Source organism: Ceratina calcarata, unplaced genomic scaffold (genome assembly GCF_001652005.2).
Source record: "Ceratina calcarata isolate Rehan_Ccalc_2016 unplaced genomic scaffold, ASM165200v1 scaffold153.2, whole genome shotgun sequence".
In the NCBI taxonomy this organism is placed as follows: Eukaryota; Metazoa; Arthropoda; class Insecta; order Hymenoptera; family Apidae; genus Ceratina; species Ceratina calcarata.
In genome coordinates this window covers 535,917-556,542 of record NW_017136529.1, presented here as the reverse complement: position 1 = coordinate 556,542, position 20,626 = coordinate 535,917, and the positions used below count along the sequence as shown (strand labels likewise).

The 20,626-nt window shown below is 38.3% G+C and overlaps 4 protein-coding genes and 2 long non-coding RNA genes across 11 annotated transcripts; 2 read left to right on the top strand and 4 right to left on the bottom strand.

Moving 5' to 3' along the window:
* Positions 1-46: 46 nt before the first annotated feature.
* Positions 47-4,193, bottom strand: LOC108632272 (mitogen-activated protein kinase p38b). Of its 2 annotated transcripts, none has more exons than XM_018036725.2 (10): positions 3,928-4,193; positions 3,211-3,340; positions 2,939-2,997; positions 2,717-2,858; positions 2,487-2,649; positions 2,342-2,413; positions 1,796-1,875; positions 1,102-1,180; positions 856-1,029; positions 47-793 (listed from the first exon to the last, which is right to left on the bottom strand). In XM_018036725.2, exons 1-10 carry the CDS (start codon positions 4,029-4,031, stop codon positions 714-716), a joined length of 1,083 nt encoding a protein of 360 aa, XP_017892214.1. In that variant the 5' UTR covers positions 4,032-4,193; the 3' UTR covers positions 47-713. The 2 variants fall into 2 exon arrangements, with proteins under 2 accessions (XP_017892214.1, XP_017892215.1); XM_018036726.2 differs by lacking the exon at positions 1,796-1,875 and adding an exon at positions 1,392-1,471.
* A 164-nt stretch (positions 4,194-4,357) lies between these two features.
* Positions 4,358-10,329, top strand: LOC108632287 (biorientation of chromosomes in cell division protein 1-like 1). The gene is made up of 4 exons (XM_026819561.1): positions 4,358-4,688; positions 4,758-5,049; positions 5,275-8,870; positions 8,969-10,329. Exons 2-4 carry the CDS (start codon positions 4,918-4,920, stop codon positions 9,069-9,071), a joined length of 3,831 nt encoding a protein of 1,276 aa, XP_026675362.1. The 5' UTR covers positions 4,358-4,688; positions 4,758-4,917; the 3' UTR covers positions 9,072-10,329.
* Positions 10,330-10,483: 154 nt separating this feature from the next.
* On the bottom strand, positions 10,484-11,582 carry LOC108632289 (uncharacterized). The gene is made up of 3 exons (XR_001916963.2): positions 11,388-11,582; positions 11,079-11,312; positions 10,484-10,907 (listed from the first exon to the last, which is right to left on the bottom strand). It is a non-coding gene; the product is annotated as an uncharacterized LOC108632289 (long non-coding RNA).
* Positions 11,583-11,611: 29 nt separating this feature from the next.
* On the top strand, positions 11,612-15,719 carry LOC108632288 (mitoferrin-2). Of its 4 annotated transcripts, none has more exons than XM_026819565.1 (6): positions 11,612-11,696; positions 11,876-12,247; positions 13,472-13,754; positions 13,814-14,038; positions 14,132-14,339; positions 14,435-15,719. In XM_026819565.1, the coding sequence occupies exons 2-6, from the start codon at positions 12,128-12,130 to the stop codon at positions 14,619-14,621; spliced, it is 1,023 nt and encodes a 340-aa protein (XP_026675366.1). In that variant the 5' UTR covers positions 11,612-11,696; positions 11,876-12,127; the 3' UTR covers positions 14,622-15,719. The 4 variants fall into 4 exon arrangements, with proteins under 4 accessions (XP_026675366.1, XP_026675365.1, XP_026675364.1 ...); XM_026819564.1 differs by having other exon boundaries at positions 11,668-11,770; XM_026819563.1 differs by having other exon boundaries at positions 11,668-12,247.
* A 706-nt stretch (positions 15,720-16,425) lies between these two features.
* LOC113465221 (uncharacterized) lies at positions 16,426-17,768 on the bottom strand. The gene is made up of 4 exons (XR_003390063.1): positions 17,531-17,768; positions 17,261-17,405; positions 16,950-17,196; positions 16,426-16,524 (listed from the first exon to the last, which is right to left on the bottom strand). It is a non-coding gene; the product is annotated as an uncharacterized LOC113465221 (long non-coding RNA).
* Positions 17,769-17,778: 10 nt separating this feature from the next.
* LOC113465220 (uncharacterized protein C6orf163 homolog) lies at positions 17,779-20,080 on the bottom strand. Of its 2 annotated transcripts, XM_026819560.1 has the most exons (6): positions 19,750-20,080; positions 19,405-19,677; positions 19,145-19,347; positions 18,692-18,894; positions 18,453-18,630; positions 17,779-18,390 (listed from the first exon to the last, which is right to left on the bottom strand). In XM_026819560.1, exons 1-6 carry the CDS (start codon positions 19,751-19,753, stop codon positions 18,103-18,105), a joined length of 1,149 nt encoding a protein of 382 aa, XP_026675361.1. In that variant the 5' UTR covers positions 19,754-20,080; the 3' UTR covers positions 17,779-18,102. The 2 variants fall into 2 exon arrangements, 1 of the variants encoding a protein (XP_026675361.1); XR_003390062.1 differs by lacking the exons at positions 17,779-18,390; positions 18,453-18,630; positions 19,405-19,677; positions 19,750-20,080 and having other exon boundaries at positions 18,810-18,894; positions 19,070-19,237.
* Positions 20,081-20,626: the final 546 nt, after the last annotated feature.

Here is a 20,626-nt window from a genome sequence, read left to right as displayed (position 1 = left end):
AAAGAGTGTAATATACATAGTATAGTAAAAATGTAAGGTCAGCATACAAAGATCGAAAAGATTTATTCAGCCATGTTTCCTTGTTAAAAGCATTCATTATAATAGTAGTATCTTACATATTAAATTATGTTCGTACGAATTTTCGAACGAATTCCTTTAACTGTAAATTCGATGTAGTATATAATTTTCTGTTACGGACTAGAACCGGCGGTGAATAAAAACAAAATGTAACGCTTTGAAGCCTCGTTAATCTGTCGTTAATCAACGTAACGTTCAAATTACAGAAGGAGAAACGTGTTAAAAATCTGTTGGTCCTGAATCGGCTTCAGTTTTTTATTGAACTTAGAAGCGCAGCTTCAAAGCGTTCTAAACTCCCGAATAACACGTATAACAAAAACGTTCGCCTAAAACCACGAATAAAAATAACCATATATTCCATTGCTTCACGTTCCTTCTATTTATATTCAATATGGAAAAAAAACGTTAGCATTCTCTTGCAACATGTATCGTTAACAAAAATATATATATATGTATGTATATATTCTGTCCCTAATACAAAATAGGTTTGTATGATTAACTTTGTTACGCTATTATATACAATGAATCTGTTTGTATATAACAATTATACACACCGGCGCGTTTAATCGTTTCACTGTTAATTATTATCTTACGCATTCGCTTGCATACCTAACATTAGTTGTGCTGTGCCGATCTTATGAAGTAGCCTCGATCGTCGAGGACGTTGCAGGTAGCTGTTGAGGTACAAAGTTTACGACTTCGTGGTAAACGAGTTCTAGAATAAAAGCGAATTATTAATAATTGTACTGAAGAACAGACGGGTACGGGAGAGCGTACCTTTCCATTTCTCAACCGGTAAATCTATATCTTCGAAACTCTGGTCGTACGGCAGAGATACCGGCTCGTCGGTTGGATCCGCGTACTGAGCGAGGTACGGATGAGCCAGAGCTTGTTCCGCCGTGATTCGTTTCTCTGCGTCTAACTCTAACATGAGTTCGAGTAGCTCTATCGCTGAAACATGTCATACGTTCTAATATACATGCGTAATTGGGATTTGAAAAGTCTCCGATAATCCGCGATTACCTAAAGGGTTGGCCCCGCGGAAAACTTCTTTGAAGTTCCTCTTCTTCAACGGAGGTAGACTCTGAATATAATTCCTCGCCTAAAACAATCATCACGTAACTCGATATAAATTTTTAAAGACAACTTTTTAAGGTCAGCTTATTACGTTAGTTATTTTCTGCATCTTTCATTTCGGTTGCAGCGTTTAATATTCATTATTTGTACACGATATAAACTCAAGGTATTAAACTCGGAAAAAAATAGACACTATCAAAAAGTATCGTAAAAAATATTTATTTGAGAAAAATTACCTCTTGGCTGGTAATTTTGTTTAAAGTTTCCTCTGTGGGTGTACCACAGAGCATTAAGACTCGTGTTAGATGATCAATGTCTGTTCAAAGTTAAGGTATGTTTAAAGCAATAATTTATTGCAGAGGAATGAGGGAAGAAACTTCGAAAGAATGCGATCTTGTCTATCTCAAGCCATTTTATTATCATTCCAAAGAAATATTCATTCGATGACTTAGTAAATGTTAGAATTCATTTCATACACCAAAGTAATTGTATTAATCAAGGAGATATGTTAAAATCGATTGAGAGAACATACATCATGCGAGGCATTTAAATCGAAATAAGTTATAAACGAGCAGCATGCACTACTTGAGCTCCGTCCGTCGGTTGTAAGTCTTGTATAATTAAAAAACATACTACTTACCGACTCCGAGGATATTTTTTGCATGAACTCGTCTCGTGGAGTACCCAGTATCTCCATTATCAAGTTCAGTTGGTGTATATCTGCTCTTGCTAAGGTTCCACCACACCTTTTTCTACTTTCGCTGTACTCTCGATCATTACGCGAATACGACTTCGTGCATTAAAGCGCATTAGAAAATATATATGCACATAGACGGCTGTCGTCTGTTCGTACACAGAATTACAATTAATTCCCTTCGAAACAAAAGCTGAATAAAAGCCATCCTTCTCAAATGGCAAATAGTATGATTACGATATTAGTGAAAGAATTGGAAAATAAATAGAGAAAAAAAGAAGCCGCGTAGAGCCTTAGCAAAAAGCACATTTCATTCTTAACTTCGAGACGATCGAACATTTGTTTTGTTCAGAATATTTGTTAAACACTCGTGAAAACAGATTAAAATGTCAATGAGGATACGGTATCATTATATAAAAAGCACAAACATTAATTAGGTGCATTGAACAGTATTAGAAGAAGTCAGAAAGCATGACTGCATCGAAAGGATACGATCTGTCCCCGGAAATAACGTTCTGCTGGTTAATAATTCGGCCATTATACATCCGACTGACCAAATATCGACTGAAAGAATTCATTACGGATTTAAATAAATCGCCAAATACTCGCGAACGTAGGAGCGCTATAAATGATCCACCTGTTTGATTATAATGCATCCAGTTTAGCATGATCTCTGGAGCTCTGTACCATCTAGTGGCGACGTAACCGGTCATTTCGTTCTCTGTGGGCCTGGCTAAACCGAAATCGAGGATCTTCAGCTCGCAGTCCTCGTTCACAGCTATGTTAGACGGTTTTAAATCCTAAATAGAACGAGTAAAAACGTTAACCAAATTATATACTTAAAAAATTCTTTCTCATTCATCTTACCCTGTGTATTATACCCGCGGAATGAATGTACTTGAGACCACGAAGGATCTGATAGACGAGGAATTGTACGTGATCGTCCGACAGTTTCTGAGTCCTTACGATATTATTGAGATCGGCACCCATCAGATGAGTGACTAAATATCTGTCGCAAGTACATGAGATTACTGAAACGTGACGAGCGAAGAGCAGAGTAGGGAGAACGATGGCGATGGAGATACTTACACCTGTTGAAAATCTTCCAGAGAGGAAGATGGATGAAATACATCCAACAAACCAATTACCTATAATAAAACGATCTGATCGTTATATCGTGACATGACTAAACCGATGTACGAGTCACGAGCGAGTTTTCTAAATTAACAATGGCATGATGAAACTCGTGTGTTTATCTTCGATTTTAGTGCCAAGATAACATTCCCAAATCCATTAATTTCTACAGTGCCAACTACGAAAATATGTTTCACATATATTTACGTGCACGACACGTAACTTACATTCTCATGATTCATATGCTTCAACATACGAAGCTCCCTGTAGGTCCTCTTTGCGTGCACAGCTGATTGGAATGGTCTGGCTAATTTTTTTATCGCTACTTTCTGGCCGGTGTTCGAATCGACTGCTGAACTGAAGGAATCACAAGAAAGCTGGATGAATTTATCTCGATGAAAATCATTGTTTTGATCGTGAAACAATTTACTTCCTCGAGATAATTAATGAAATTGTTAATTGTCAGATAAAAGATGACAGCGTCGATGAGAAATTTATTGAACAATTGACAGCGATTGTTATGATAGATAAAAGAAGAACGAGAATCAGGCTTCAAAAACAACGTCGTGCAACAGTTTTTATTAAATCCAGTTTTGCTGAAAGGCATTGTCAAACGAATTCTAATTTTAGTTCGGCCCGCGATATAGGACGCGACGGTTACGCTCGCACAAGCTGCCGCGATCCTAATTTCTATTCAACGAATAAACACCTAATAATATGAATTACAAAAAAAAGGAAAAAACAAAGTAACGAACGAGAGAAATGTCAAGGTTAATGATTGGTTCATGGCTCCGACACGGCGGATTCTGCATTATTAAAAAGAAACGAAGCGGGATCATTTAAAACAAGCTGACGTTCCAACTGGGGGCCATCGGAGATGGTCCCCGGTAATTATTGACACGCGTGATTTCGTTGCTGTTACAATGATTCTTTTTCATGCTTACCACACTTGGCCGTACGCTCCCGATCCCACTGGAGTGAGCATTTGATACCGTTCCGGAACCTCCCATTCGGTCCTGTTTATTTCGACTTTATAAAATTCCGGCATGCTGCGCGCAATTTTCCACACACGCCGCACACGACGAGACACTCACGGGAACCGTGAGACAACCACAAACACTCCGGCGACCAACGTTTGATACAAATTAACGCCGTGTTTTGCAGACACTTCGTGCATCTCCAAATTAGCTGCCTACTATTAAAAACCACTACACGTTCACCCACGATCCATGTAATTGTAGTAGTCTTCCTGTAATAGTGCTCCTCAGGCACCTCCCTCCCTCTCTCCCACGCTCTCTCCCGGTCGATCGTCTTCATCGATATGTTGTGATTTATTCTTTTTTTATTTTCTTATAAATCGATCTCTCTTATTTTCGATACACTTGTTCTTGGACGATTCCTTCCATTATTTTTTTAACCGGAAAACTGCAGTTTTCTCTCTGATCGTAAGATTCGAGGAATTTCGATTATAGCGCCGTACAGCTAGTAACAACAAAACTGAGCCAGCTATGTGCATGTGTTAGATTCCCCTAGGGGACAAAATTCAAAACGAGTGTTAATAAATGTACGTCTTATCTTTTCAATGCTCGATCAGACGTTTACAGAATTGTGATCGATACTGTTTGACACATCAAAATAAAAACAATTTTAATAGATCTTTTTGGACGGAATAACCTAAGTGTAAAGCTGGATTCACACTGGTATGGTACGTTCGAATTTCAACGTCTACGTTTGGTATCACTGATCGCTATTCGTTTGCTCTTTAACCTGATAGATGCAAACATTGCGAACTCAGCCAGACAAAGCCAGATAGATAGAGAGAGAGGGACGCAGTATCGAGATACGCATTGTTTCATGGGACGAATTGGTCGGTGAAAATGAATAATTGTTTAGTGTACGAATAAATTACAATCATTTCACGCATCGTATTTGCCATGGAGTTAGGATTGTCCAACACACTGTTGGCAGGTGATCCACGATTAGTGGATCACATCGTGGGAGAAGTTAAATCTCAAGGGATCTTTGATCAATTCCGTAAAGAATGTATCGCGGATGTTGATACAAAGGTAAGCAATGTAATTTGTAACATTTACATGCTGTCATGACTTCGCATAATGATAAAATTATTCGTAAAGCCATTCTGATCGCGATCTTGACCCACTCGTAATTACGGTAATGTTTATTTGTATTTTTCAAATATGACATTCATGCAGATGCTATGCGATAGAATGAATGACATGCTACGAAAAGAGCTGTTAACAATATTTCAATCTGTATTATTTTCATTGCAGCCAGCATATCAAAACTTGCATACGAGAGTTGAAGGGTCGGTAAATTCTTTTCTCAGTAAACAATCGTGGAAACCAGATTTAAATAAGAATCAATTAAGGGAGACGTTGAGGAAACAGATAAACGAAGCTCCTTACTTAGACGCCGGTGTAGAGCGCATAGTGGATCAAGTGGTGAATCCAAAAATATATTCTGTCTTCATGCCTCAGATAGAAGACGTGGTATATAAATTTCTAGGAATCGAAAGACCTAAGGCGAGAGAGAGGAACGGTGCGTGTGGCCTTAAAGATTTGTTACCCAAAGATTTAGATCCAGTGTCGCCGGAATCTGACAAAAATAGTTTGAAAGATGTATCCCTGGAATCCATGGATGGCATCGAGGATTTAGAAATGAAAAAAGAGGCGAAATTAACCGACGAACAAAAGTCGCAGAGGGAAGAGACCTCGAATGAGAAAAGCGGAGACAATGCGTCTGAGAACGAGCAAGTTCTCTCCGAGGAGAAGACGTTGGATGGAAGTGATAAAACTTTTAATAAGACTGGTAGTAATTTAAATTTGAATACGTTCGGAAAGTCTGATGATAAAACAGAGGAGGATGAAGAGGACAGTCCCACATTCGAACCGATCGATATTATGAATTTGAACGAATCGAACAATTCTAACGATTCACATTTATCGGGTATATCGGAATTGACTAGTCACAGATCCGGGAGTCCTGATTTTTGCAACGAACTGTCGAGAGACAATTTCGAGTACAGTAATCAGGACTCGCACCTGAGCAAAGTTTCCTCCGATTCTCGATTGTCCATTGTGACCGATTTGGGATCTTCGAATCCTGCGTCGACACCGTTTTGCGACATGCCGAAGGACGAGGCCAGCAAAGATAAATGTGATGTTAAAAGTAGTAGTAAAGACAATTTTAAACCCGTCAAAGAATGCGACTCGAGCAAGAATAAGAGTAATAAAAATATTTTTGAATTAAACAAAGGTAAAGATGTACAGGATGGTAAAGATTCGAAGAGTATTAAAAGCAATTTATCCTCTAAGGAGAACTCGCGTGATGCCACGGACAGTAGCGTAAAAGAGAAATACGAGAACAAGAGCAAGGAAAGGAGCAGAGACAGCGAGTCGAAGTTGAAGTCGAAAGATAAAAATTGCGCGAAAGATGGAAAGCATCACAGGGACAGGAGTAGCGATAAAAAGAAGGAGAGGAGTCACAGCAGTTCGAAGTACGAGAAATACGACAAGAGTAAGAGCAAAGATAAGAACGATCAACCCAAGGAAATCGCAGATGGAGTCAAAGATGCGGAGAAGGATACTTGCGTGAAAACAAAAGAAACCGATGGGAAGGATAACGTCAGTAAAGAGAGCAAAGATTTGAAAGATCTTTACAAGGAGAAAATTAGGGAGCTCAGGGAGAAGAAAGAATTAACGGAAAAGGAGAAATTGAACAAAGACGTGAAGGAGTCGAACCAAAACAAGGAGAATAAAGATAAAAAGGATTCGCTGAAAGATAAGAAGCCGTATAAGAAAGACAGCAAAACATCTTCCAGGAGTACTTCCTCGAGTTCTCACGAACTCAAGACTTCTAAATCGTCCGAGAAAATTGTCGATGAAAAAAAGAAACGAAGCGAATCGAAGGACAAAGATAAGAATAAACGGGACGAGAGACGTAGTTCTAAAGATCATTCGAAGTTGAAGAATTCTATCGGTAATAAGTCGGATTCGACGGAAAGATTGGATAAACAGGATGTAAAGAAGTCGATGAAAAATGAGAAGGAAGAGAAAAACGAAAAAGCTGAGACGAAGAAGTCGAGCAGCGAGAAGGTGAACGGTTCTAAAAGAGAAGCGAAGAATCACGCCGAGAGTAAAGGTTCGGCGCGGAACGAGAAACTGGATAGAAAAGATAGTAAAAATGATTTGCATCCTAAGGATAAGAAACGAAGAGAGGAGAAAAAGTCGAAATCTAAGGATGATCATTCTAGTTTGAGGAGAAACTCGAACGATCGACGTTCCACGGACAGAGACGGTTCGAACGGATCGAGCAGCAAGAGTTCGCAGTCCAACAATTCGGGTTCCAATATCGCGAGCAAATCGAGCACGTCGGGTCTGACCAAAGAAACAAATCACGTAAACAATTCTGGTAGCGAGACCTCGGATAATATCGAAGAAGTGCGTACGAGCGACATGAAATCATCGAACATGGAAGAACAGAGCTGTAAGTCGAATAAGGGAGCAGCGGAGTACAAGGCAGACGACGCTGATGATCACGAGACACAGATTGGGCCAGAATCAGAAATGTTGCCTCTGAAAAAGCGAGCATTGTCAGCAGGTGACGACGGTGCGTTAGGAGACATTAAATTGAAGAAACCGAAATTTGCCAAGAACTTCCACGAAGCAAAGAAATTAATGAAGATCAGAAAGCAAATAGAAAAACAAAAACTCAAGGAGACGAAAAAATTGGAGAAAAGATTCGCACAAAGGACGGAAGATCCGGTACAAGCAAACACGTTGGACAATGAAACGTTTGAAAGTATGCCGGATGAAGAACGCGTTCAAATAATAGAAGTGCCGGATGAGGAATACGAAGAACCGTATCCTGAGAAGCAGAGCGACTTGACGCTGGAAGAGAGATCAATAATGATGTTACAAACAGAAGCTGGCACAAAAGATATGTTGGAGACGCGTTCCGATCTGAAATTGAAATTGCCTGGCAAGGAACTGTGCGTATCGTTAAATGACAAAACGTTAGAAGAAGAATCTACGCAACAATCAAGTTCCGATACTCAAACAAATCTGTCTGACAATAAAGGAGCTGAAGAATCGCAAAATAAACGGTCATTGTCTCCTGTGACAGAAGAAAGAGACAACAATGCGGTAGTAAAGACAGAAAAAATTGATGAAACGGAAGAATGTGTAGAATCTCTTGATCGTGATATTATTAAAGAAGAAGAAAACATAAAAAGCGAAGAAGAGTCAGAGTCGAGCAGCGCACACGTGGACGATGCAAGTTGTTCTAAAGACGTCGTTAAATATTCTGGATACGATGATGATCCGAGCAACGACACGAGTAAGGGAGGTTGCATCAGAAACGTTAAGGAAGAACCACGGACGATAGAATCTACGTCGACGGGAACCGACGACAACGGAGATTGTCGTTATTTCAAGGCCGACAGTGAGAAATGGGAAAAATTCTCCAGTTTCTTAGAGTCGTTAGAGTTAATGGAAAACAGTTCCTTAGAGGAGATGATAGAGAGTTTAGGGGGACAAATTGTGTCTTCGATGCCGAAAGCCATGGCACCACCTTTACCGAAACGCAAGCTTTCTTCCAGTCCATTGACGGATATACTGTTGAATAATTCGAATAACAATAACGATGGGCATAAAAAGGTGCTGGACTCGACGAGCGAAGAAACGTTGACCAACATGAAGAAGAGGAAATTGATTCCGCCTAAGAAGCAGAGGCTTCAACCGAACATATGTACTCCGCAGGTGCTCTTGAACGGCGAGAATTTTGTCATGCCTTTGAGCCCCGAAAGCGACGTATCCGCGACCAGCGAGAAAATACCGTCTTCGAACACCATCAAGGAAGATAAAAGGTACCTCGGATATTCCATCTGATTTTTTCGTTCAACATTTAATCGGATGTTAAATGAGATGAGTAAAGATTTATTACACTGTTGTTATGTAATTACAGCCGGCACCGGAGTAGTCAACGTTACTCGAGCGACGACTTGTACAAACCACGTCCATTGTTTTCAAGTTCTTCTCGCAGAAGTAGGAGATCCAATCAGGTATAGCTAGTAGTTCGTAGTTTCAGGTGTTAAGTTATATTTTACTTTATCTAATGCAAGATCAGATGTCCTAGTTGTTGATTCTATTATATATATATATACGTATGTATATACATATTTGAATCAATTTTAATTAATAAAAAAGTAATGTTGATGTGAGACCGGAAAGAAGAATTTCTAAACTATCAGACGTACAGTATCTGTAAAATTTATTCAAAAAATTTATTATTATTATGCAACTTTTGAGATTGTATAAACGTGTTCAAAGGTTTTCTGTCGGTTGACGTTCTTCGAATGAAAGCGTTAAAAGGCCAATTGATTAAACGATTATAATTTGCATAATAATTATATAGTAATAATGAGTATAACGCAGTATTAGTGAGATACACATTTACGTACGAATGCACATTGGACAACGCTATGTAGACGTTCAGTTTCGATAAAATTCATCGAGATTTTATTATTTCCAAAAAGGACGTGTACAAACTTCTGTGAATAATGTATTCTTAAGTTTTGTTTCAGACGTAATATGTATACTTACGTGGTTCTTGTTTATAAGAACGAAAATATTCATAATATAAATTTCTTATTTTTTCACGATGCTTGTATCGAAATTTTTGTACGAAGCTCAACTTATAAACGAATACACAAGTCTGGAGTTGGTAGTTTGCAATTTTTACCGATACCCAATGGGTACATTTAAATGACAGAGTATATTTGTCAAACGCAAATCGAAGAAAATGTAGTCAACCAAGTGATGTTTTCCACACCCCTACGAAAGTATAAAGTTCTTTTAAATCCACTCTTCAACAACGTAATCGTGTCGTTGATGAATGCATATATGAAATAGTTTCGATGATCTGGCTTTTTAAAAAAAGAGACTACGGAATGACTAGCAGCGAGAGAATTTTTAAGAATCGTTCACTTTCGTCATGTACTAATAAATTATGCGTAGGATCGTTCTCCTTTAGATACTTAAAGAACCGTCGGTAGTAATAAAGTAGAGGTAGAGAAGCGTTACGTGTAAGTAATGCGTGTTCTTTATTCTGTACACGCGTAAGGTTGTACAAATATGTACATACACATTCATACGTACATAAAGCGGTACATTACACATTATTATGAAAATACTGTAGAATATTTTTTCCAACTTTTTAAAATATTTATTGCCATATGTAATATAGCGATTAACAATTTATAAATTATAATTATATACTATGGTTGCTTTGAATAAAGCGAATTTTTGTATACATGTTAAATCGTTCATAATGTGTACGTGTACTTTAATAAATCCTCCCCCATGTGCGCATAACAATTAACTACAGGAAATCTTTGCGATGAGTTTCAGCTGATATTTTCTTCAAGTAACATGAAACGATGGGATGGGGGACACAGATCGGAACGTGAGACAGAATTCAAAGGTTTTATAACGTTCGTATAATTTATTTAACAAGTCTACAGGTTTCCTACGAAAGTGATATCCCTGACACGTGCACTACGATTCTTTTAACCGCGAGAGGAAAGAGAACTATTACACAAGAACATCGTACACGATTAGGTAATTGAGTTACATGTATGCTTGCAATTTCAATTAAGTACGTCGAATCATTGTCTTTCAGTTTGGGCAAGTGCAACTTGTATTTATCGTAACGGCTTCGCTGTCTAATCGAGATCCACATAAATCCATATGCAGCGCATGCAAAGACCTTTGTTTGTATTATGATGAATTCTTTATGATCAACTTCCTTTTAATTTTTTATGCGACCGTGCATCCGGGAAGAAACGTTGCAACTATGTTGCGAGGTAGCACTCGGTTACAGCGTACAACGTTCGTGATATTTTCTATAAATAGCGCAATATCTGAACAGTTTGTCATATGCTACGTAATACAATGCTATATATGTAGTAGGTATTGCACATGTATTGTCTAACGCGTATAAAATATAATGCTACGAAACCTGAAATCTAAATCAATATGGGGCGTTACATTTTTTAATGAGACCGATCACTTACCATCACACATAGCAATGATTCCTTATCAGATTGAATGAACTATAAATTCTTATCATTCTTCGCATTATCTAATTGTAAGATATCTGTATCTATCCGAGTAAAATAGGGGCTGGACGACTTCTCGCTGAAGAATCGAGCGAACATGCGTTATTTAATTTATCGTTGACTTAGTTCCTTGGCTTATAGACATGCTGAGGTCATACTTAATGATAAATTGTTATCAGGTATATTAAACTGTAACAGAGTAGAATAAATTTTCTTGATAGGAGTCTAAACGATTAAACGAACGAAACGCAATTGTGGAAAAACCTTCGACGAACATGGACGGAGATTCATTCCACGGCGTTAAAACCCACGTGAATTCAGTGACCCATCTTTCTAGGAACGAGTCAGATTATCAATCTGTCTACATAACATGTTTTCTTCAGTCATGCTACCTATTAAATCCTCCTCCCTCTCCTGCATGCGTAGGCGTAGGTAGTGCATACTGAGCACAGTAGTATATGTACGCATAAACCACGTGGTTGAATACGACGCATGCGTAACACGTGCGCGTACACCTAACCTGGCCGCACGAGAACGTATGACGATCCGTAACCGTATTGCCACAGAATGCCAGTATGTACCGAGTTCCATAACGATTCGAACAAACAACTATACGCGAATGCCATGTGCCCTTGTACATTGATAAAGTATAATTGAGAAGATCAGAATTTCTTTCCTGTGAATTACGTAGTGGGGATACTTAATATTTTTGATCATTCTACATTGTAAATTTTCTCATTGTCCGGGACTAGCACCTAGCAGCAGTCTTTACGATTTCACTGAGGAGTTGCGTCAAGACACTATCAACGAACATCAACCTCGACTTAAATGAACGTTTCGGCGATCGGAAGGCTAATGCCGCTGCGTAAACTGTGAAACTCGGTAACGGAAAGTGCCGAAACCTGCTGTAAGACGAGGCATACCTATAATCACTGATCACATACTCGCGTTTAAAAGGTCGTGAAACTGAAAATCGTATGTATTTAAATTGACCCGAAGAAAATATGAGCTCGCATGATGTTTACGAGAGTTTGCCCACATCCTCGGTGGCGATACACATGACAGCAGGTGCATTCGCCGGAATTATGGAGCATTGCGTGATGTACCCGCTTGACAGTGTTAAGGTAACAGCTCTTATTTCTATGGTACATTTTTTTCTCTCCTGATGCTCTTTACATAACCTAAACTCGCACGATATATAATCATGACCGACTCGATCGTGCGATGCGCCCTAACAAAATCCGATGAATTTTAATAACGTGACGGTGCGAATCGCCTGGTCTTTGAATAATAGTAATTATGGATATTCGAAGACCCGACGATCGTTTCGGTCTTTATCATTTTCCTTGTATCGCCAAGTTTGCATGCCATACGATCGTCGTTATAATCTTAAGTAAATAATGATGGTACTTAAAGTTCTGACGCAGTTAATGTTGATCTCAAGGTATCAACTTTCGATCGTACAATTTCACGTTCTGTATTGTTGTTACAAAATTATGCAAACGCTTTGGGCAATGCAATTTCGTAACCGTTTCCAGGTCTAACAATCGTCTTAGAGTCTGTTGAAAAATGAATTAGTCATCAAATGATTTAGCAATAATGTTCTGTAACACGTTCCTTGCCATTCTCCAACATTTATCAAAACAGCATGCATACCGTCTGTTATGTCATAATGCATTATTGCCACTGTAAATCTAGCTACATTTTATATATAGAATTATAATGAAATTATGTCAACCGATGATGATGAATAAAATAAACTTTTTACTCTGATTAACTGTTTTTAATCAATTCATGAACGTACAAATTGTTTTCGTTACACCTGTCGATTATTTTTACTACTCTCTTAACTACGTTAGCTATCGTGTGAAGCAGACATACAAGAGAATTAAACAGAACATGAGCTTCAAATTCATTCATTATATAACACGCTTCTCAGTTCTATTTTTGGTTCTCTTTTCAAACTACCGGCAGTTACTTTTACGTGTAGTCATTAGAAAACTCGGTACCGATGGCAATACGATGATGCTATGTGAGCCGGTGTAAGAAATTAATTTTTACAATCTAACTTGTATCTCCTCTACCTTCATACCGTTTGAAATGCCTGTATTTATTTTTTGTGGCATGTAAACAATGATTAAAAAGTAATTATTATTTAAAAATCTTTAAATAAATGCAAGTCATGGTTGCAAGACAAGAGTGTCTTGATAACTTCATATCTTTTCCTATCAGCGATCACTGAAAAATGTTGAGCAAAGTTGCGTCTAAACAGTCCATTGATACGTGAAATATTAATCTGAGATATACGAGAAAAGAATTCTATTGAATCGACTCTATTTTTTATTTAGACGAGGATGCAAGCGTTGACACCGGGTGCTCGCAGGGCGGATGGCATAAAGTCGGTGTTGAGCAGAATGGTGCAACAGGAAGGGATTCTGAGACCGATTCGTGGTATGAGTGCAATGGTCGTTGGAGCTGGCCCCGCGCATGCATTATATTTCTCGTGCTACGAATTCCTAAAGAATCAATTCCTCAATTCAAAAACGCATCCTGAATTTAATGTAGCCGCGTACGGAGCCGCCGGTTGCGTGGCGACGCTTCTTCACGATGGCGTGATGAATCCAGCAGAAGGTAAATGAAATATTCCTGGAGATGATCCAGTGAGGAATAAACTTGTCTTGTCATTGCAGTGGTCAAACAACGATTACAAATGTATAACTCTCCTTATCGGGACGTCATAACGTGCGTGACGAGTATATACAAGAACGAAGGTGCATACGCATTCTACAGAAGTTACACGACACAATTGGCGATGAACGTACCCTTTCAGATGATCCACTTTATCACATACGAAGTTGCTCAAGCTTTCTCGAATCCTCAGCACATGTACAATCCTATAGCACACATGGTATCAGGTATGTATGTATCTGCTAAGAGGAAACGGGATATACCCAAACGTACTCATATAATGAATTCGTGTAATTCGAACGAGCTGTACTATTTCGCAGGTGCATTAGCAGGAGCTATTGCTGCTGCGGTCACGACACCTTTGGACGTTTGTAAAACGCTTTTAAATACGCAAAATGGCGTGGAAGCTCGGGGTATGATAGACGCTTTCAAAAAGGTTTATAGATACGGGGGCGTACGTGGCTATTTCCGCGGCCTGAATGCCCGCGTCCTTTATCAAATTCCGGCAACTACCATCTGCTGGTCAACGTAAGTGTCTGGCATATAATTACCACGGTTACTTTTAAAGATGCTCGAACGAGAACGAGAGATGACGATGTTTCTTTTCTCTTCTCATTGTTTAGATACGAATTTTTCAAGTATATACTGCACAAAAATCAGGGCGACGGACTAGAAACTGGCATCGATTCCTCGAACGAATTAAACCAGAGTCAAGGTTCCTCGACGAAGTCTAGTCGATTCCAGGATGTAAGCGTGTACCTAAACAAAAACGCTCCGACCACCGTATTACTCGATGTGACCACCAGTTAGGTACTCTCGATCCTTCTGATTATGACAATTTAAATATTTCGTCGAAGGATTAGCTGGACAAAGCGTCAGGTTTTTCACATTTGGAGAATTTATCAATAATATTTCGTTGAATCATTTATCGTCACGTTATGATTATGCATGTAAAGTAATTCGAACTAGTGGATGCATATTATATGGAAGAGTAAACGAAGGGTGACTGGAACGAAGATTGAGTCAAGTGCAGGACACAGACTCTATGGAACGCTACGTTAATTCTTAACGTACGAACACTCTCAAATAGCTGATCGGGAAACGATGACTGCATTTTTTTTCAGTACGTTGAAACGATCCACGAACGTGTCACCAGAAAATCAGGACAAATCGGTCGACGTTTACAAAATTTTGTTTAGCCCATTGTTCAGACAGAGTATCACTTTGAAAGGGAAATTAACGAAATTATTAGTTAGCGATATTACTTTGAAAAATTGTATATTATTAGTATTATTATTGATAGACAATAGGTGACTACAATCCGGTGTGTAAAAATAATTAGACATACTATCGTCTGCCGTACTGTTCATATGGAGTAAAAAGAACAAATTTCAATTACGATCAATTTATGTGTACGACGTATTTTTGTATATTTGCGTGTTAACCTAAGTCGCATGAATCATTCGTCGAAATCAGCGAGATATTTTTATATTTGCATATCTGGAAGAATTATGCATGTAATTTAATTTGAAATTGGACAGACATTTCGTGTATCGATATTTTGAACTGGAACAAATTTCAATGTAAGGGAAAACATGATCACTACAGAAATTAAACACTGAGTCGAAAAGAAGATTGCTCCACTTGAACAGTGAGTTAGATTACATAGTATATTTAAGTATTGTACAATATATACATACGCATAGATTTAAAAATAAAAGAAAAATAAAAAACAGTGGGACGCATGGGAAAAAAAGATAATTTTCTGACGGAAGTACGTTTAGCATAATTGAGTGGGCATAATTGAAATTTTTGAAATGGAAAATTCGTGATTAGACCTGCTCCGGGCAGGAAGAACATGTAAAAATTCTAATATTCCAATACCCTTTTGAACGAAACGTGATACCGCAGGTTCTAAGTTTTCTAGATTAAAATGTAAATTTATTACGGATCTATCGACTGCGGAACGAAATGTTAAACGTGATATGCGTAAAAGATCAGTAGAAGAATTTCGATTATCTCGTAGAGGACAATGTAGATAAGTTACAGCATTACGCGAGTGCGAGATATAGAAAAGAAAAGTGTGCGACAAGTAAAAATCGCCTTCATCATACAAGTACAAACTAAGAGATCGCTTTTTAGTCAGTGTAATATAAGAACGTCGTATGTAAACTTCACGATGACATCATCAAATATTGCTTCCTATGGCTGTGATTACTGGGTCATTTGATGTTGACTTTAAGAGGGAGTAATATCATATGAAAACTCACACTTCACGCCATATTTATTTATTATTATTCATTGTTATTAATAATTATATATCGTTATTCGACATCGTAAAATAATGTAATCATTATTTCTTGTTATGTGTGTAAAAAAGAATATATACATTTTTGATAAACATATTTTCTTTTGCTAGGTAACGTAGACGATTTCTCTTTCAAAGTTATTTTTAATCATACGTTCTTATGATGCGAAGATAATACGATTCTTGAATGGGAAAAAATACGATACGAGTACATACGTGTTATCGAACACAACATGCGTGCGTATTGTACAATCGTCGTATATAAAAATAAAATTTACGTTCGCAGTCTAACTTGATCGCGTAAAATTTGATTGTGTATTTTTTTAATTATTTAAATAAATACTCACGTTGCGTGGAGTAGCAAGGGTGATACCAGCAATGTCCATTTCCACGGTCTCTCATCGCCTGAAAAATAAATAAAACCATTCGTACAATTTCTTTCTTGGATTTATTATTTTCGATTCTTCGCCCATTGAAAGTCGAGTCAAGAGGAATCTCAACAAGTTTGTATATAAGACAATGCTCCCACTGATACTATCACATAAACGTACTCTAACAAAAAAGTACTAACTCGACTACAACTAACTCGATGTACAGTACAGTATATTACATGTAATAACGATGTAAATAAACTAATTCTATGAGCGTATTGATAATAACAGAAAGCGTTTCTCTCGCCTACTGTATCGTGGAACAATTGCCGAAGAAGACTCAACGACCCGTTGATCGAACATCGGAGCATCGTGCAGACGTGATCACATTTCAGAGTCATGCTATGTCGAAAATTATCTATAAATTCAGCTTTTACTTGAATCAATGGGCGTACGTACAGATTTTGGTCTCGCTCTTGTACAAATTCCTGAGTACGTGAACGATGGCGAGCAGGGGAAGCATTTGCGACGCTCGTTGCCAAGGATTTTACACCGCGATGATAGAGAAAGAGGAGAACACGCGTATCAGATGGTTCTTGACGAACCAGCAGAAATTGTTGGATCATTTGAAGAAGACGGAAAAGATCGAATTGCCGTCGAAGATCGAGCCAGAAAGAGAACCGACCGTAGTGGACACAGTATGCATCTGTGTTACATGTTACAAATGATTACTCATCCCAGCGAGTGAAACGTAGCGAGAGAAATCATACTTTTATGTTTCATAGATACGTTTGAAACCGCTGCCGAATTGGAGACCGCGCGAACCAGACGGTTCCATAAAAATGGATATAATGACACCCGTTGATCCGCGAGTAAAGGCCATTTTATACGAAGACCAGCCCAGCTTCATCACCGCTGAAAATTATATTTACGAAAGGTCTTGCAAATTTTAGTAGTAATCAAATAATAATTTTTCGGAAAAGGAGAGACGAAAGTAGAATGATAAGCAAGCAACTCGGAGTTTTAATGATTCAACTTACACTAATAAGCGTCGATCATTTTAGACTGAAAGACATTCCAGAGAAGCGTTATTATTATCCGGATTGCACAAACTGGATTTACGGATGGCGTCTCAAAGATTATCCACCTCTTCCACGTAGCAAATTCGCTGGGCAATCTGTTATATTCGATGAATTTTATCATCCGAACATATCCAGTCTTCGGAGAGATCCAGATTGGTATCGCCCTTCGCGAACTACAGGTTTCATATGTGACGAAGATTATAATTAACGTTTCTATCCAGTTTTAACTTTTATACACGTGTTTTATAATCTGTATCTAATTTATGTGTTTCGACTGGCAAGATCGTATCTAGTATCTTTATTCGTGATCGATAGTTTATTCGATTTTTATTCGATATTATTGTTTTTCATCAATAAAAAATGACTTTTGTGCCCCGATGTACCGATTTCCTCTGCACGGAGGATTTGTAAGTTCATCAAATCGTTTATATGATTTTTATTTCTTTTTTTATATATTTTATTGAGCAACGACACTTTGCACGTTTCCAAATTTTGACGTTAACAAATTTTGACGTTACATCGTTAGACGATCATGATTTCCGTTGCTGCCCCTTATTGGGCTCCTCGTTATTAGTTTTATCCTCTTCGTCGTTATCTCGCCTAATCAGTCGTTGTAATTCCAACGGCAACAAATAGTTCGCATGTCCCGGCATGGCACGAAACACAAAGTTGATGAACTTCTGAAAATGCTTAATAACTTTTGAGAGCTGTTCTTCCAACAGTTTCTTCTCGATATGACAATCGAGAATTTCTTCCCGCATCAGGTTGACCACGTCTCTCAAGCGAATGATCAGTTTGTAAAATTCTTCGACTTGTTGCTGTTTCGTAACAAATTTTACATGAAACGTAAAATTCATCGTATTCCTTAAAATCCCTATACCTGAAAATACTTGTGCATGACATGCTTCTCTTTGCTACTTCGCAGCCGTTCCATACAGAGGACGTAGATCACATCCGCCGCGTTTTGCATTTCGTACTGACGTCTCTGAATGTGCAAGTCCCTACTCACTGTCTCGCGAAACTCTCGCATTTCCTCCTGTAGTTTCACATGCTTGTCCCTAGACGAATTTCATTAGAATTTCAATTAATTTACTGAAGACGATGCATCGATACGCGAACCTCATGATCTGATTGAAATCGGCGATTATCTTGTCACGTTGGGCACAGAATATCTCGTTGAACTCTTTGTACAACGACTGGATAGCATAGGTCATTTCTGCTCGCATTTTCGGCATCATTTCGTTCACGACATTTATCCGTTCTTGCACGACCGCTTTCTGCGTGTTCTTGGCACACTCGGCCGCTGCTTTGCTCCATTCTACCTGAAAAGCGAGACCCCCGTTTGCTCTCTTCTCGTTTTCCGTTCGCAATTCAAAATCCCGTATCTAATCGATACTTTTATTATCTGCGATCAATCAACTGTTTCAAGTACAATGAAAACAGGATTCGAATATACAAACAAATCTACGTGAGCTTTAGCGATAGAATGATAGATACAATTTTACGTGACCGGCGTGACGTTTAAGATCAAGATAAAGGCTGAAGCGTTTTGCGATTAGCAAAGACTATTACTTCTAGCTGTTCCTGTAACACGTGGCGAACGGTCTCTATGTAATCCTGATATTTCTCGTGTAATTTTTCCGCGTACACCTCGGCCTCCCGCCGTTTCTTCGCCTGATACAAATAAAACTTCTCCCGCGACTGTCTCTCTATCTTTTCACGCAGACTCTCCTCGATCTGCTTCTTCACCTCCTCCAGAAGGGCTTCGCCTATCTCTAGATTTCATTCGAGAATCATCAGCCAAGTGTCGCGCGTTCTCTCGTCACGTTTACCTAATATATTCTGATGCACGAACGCTTTTGTGATCTGATGGTCTGTTGGCGGTGCGGTTTCGCTTTGATCCAAGTGAACGTCGGATGGGATCGAGAAACATGTTCTTGATCGTTGCGGCGGTGTCAATACGTTCAACAAACTCGTCGTGTCACGATGTGTATATTCGAAAAACACTTTGGCCAACGATGAACCGAGACAATTGCGAACCACAGACGCTGAGGGAACAGCGTTGTCCGAGCATAGTTTCACGTTACATTTCGGACCGTCTTCGTCTGTAAACAATTCCGTTTTTCCTGTCTAATCCTCGCGAGGATTCAAATACTCCTTTCATCGTCGCAACTTACACATGTTCGTCGATTTCAGAGTAGTAGACTATCAATTTTGAAAGAAGGAATCAAATTTTGTGTACGATTTAACCTTAGCCAAATTGATAAACTTTTGTGATGAATGAGTGACAAATGATTGATAGACAGATTAAACAAAAGAGACGACGAGTAACATATTGACGATTATAACGTAATGCTTGGAACATATTTGAAACCAAAATGATTCCATATTTCCTTAACGTTCGTTTAGAGGAATTGAATATCTTGCTCTACACGAGTAAGGGTCATTGTCCTGAATTTTCTACGGTTGACACCTCTTTATTAAATCTTATTAATAGATTGTAAAATAAAATCTTCAGAGGTTACAATTAAGGAACCACTTGTTGCGATTTCATCCAGATACAATGTAAAAATTGAATTGCACGCTATATACACAGAGAATAAAAGAAAGGGCCCATTGTATACGTGTGCACTGTGCGCACAATAGTGTAACTGTCGCGTACTAAATACAATTTTTATGTATATTCAGGAACTGATAAGAACTTCTAATTTAACTTGCACAGAAAACAATAGCAGAGATGCTGATAAAGTAACACTAAGTAACACGCAGCATCGTATCGCACACAAAACTTCACTAATAAAGAAATCGAACATTCCTAATACATACCTTGTTAAAATTAAGCTGCTCGACGTGAAACTCATTTATTTGATTAAACATGTTCGATTAGAAATAAAATTACAGAAAGTTGAATCCTTTGATCGTGCTTGGAATTACTCACGATTACATAAAATGAGTACATAGAGTACTCGTTTTTTAGAGTTTATATAAAAACGAATTTGAATTTTAGTCGAACTGGTACAGCCAGTGATTTTAAAAGTCAAAGAATTACCTATT

Coding starts and splice junctions, on each gene's coding strand:
- LOC108632272 (XM_018036725.2), bottom strand. CDS start 4,031: ATGCCGGAATTTTATAAAGTCGAAATAAACAGGACCGAATGGGAGGTT. Junction 1,876..2,341: donor GTTATTTCCGGGGACAGATC/GTATCCTTTCGA, acceptor TAGCAAGAGCAG/ATATACACCAACTGAACTTG. Junction 1,181..1,795: donor AAAAAATATCCTCGGAGTCG/GTAAGTAGTATG, acceptor TGATTGTTTTAG/GCGAGGAATTATATTCAGAG.
- LOC108632287 (XM_026819561.1), top strand. CDS start 4,918: ATGGAGTTAGGATTGTCCAACACACTGTTGGCAGGTGATCCACGATTA. Junction 5,050..5,274: donor TCGCGGATGTTGATACAAAG/GTAAGCAATGTA, acceptor TTTTCATTGCAG/CCAGCATATCAAAACTTGCA. Junction 8,871..8,968: donor ACCATCAAGGAAGATAAAAG/GTACCTCGGATA, acceptor ATGTAATTACAG/CCGGCACCGGAGTAGTCAAC.
- LOC108632288 (XM_026819565.1), top strand. CDS start 12,128: ATGAGCTCGCATGATGTTTACGAGAGTTTGCCCACATCCTCGGTGGCG. Junction 12,248..13,471: donor ACCCGCTTGACAGTGTTAAG/GTAACAGCTCTT, acceptor TTTTTTATTTAG/ACGAGGATGCAAGCGTTGAC. Junction 14,340..14,434: donor ACTACCATCTGCTGGTCAAC/GTAAGTGTCTGG, acceptor CTCATTGTTTAG/ATACGAATTTTTCAAGTATA.
- LOC113465220 (XM_026819560.1), bottom strand. Junction 18,895..19,144: donor TGTTACAGGAACAGCTAGAA/GTAATAGTCTTT, acceptor CTCGCTTTTCAG/GTAGAATGGAGCAAAGCAGC. Junction 18,631..18,691: donor GATTTCAATCAGATCATGAG/GTTCGCGTATCG, acceptor AAATTCGTCTAG/GGACAAGCATGTGAAACTAC.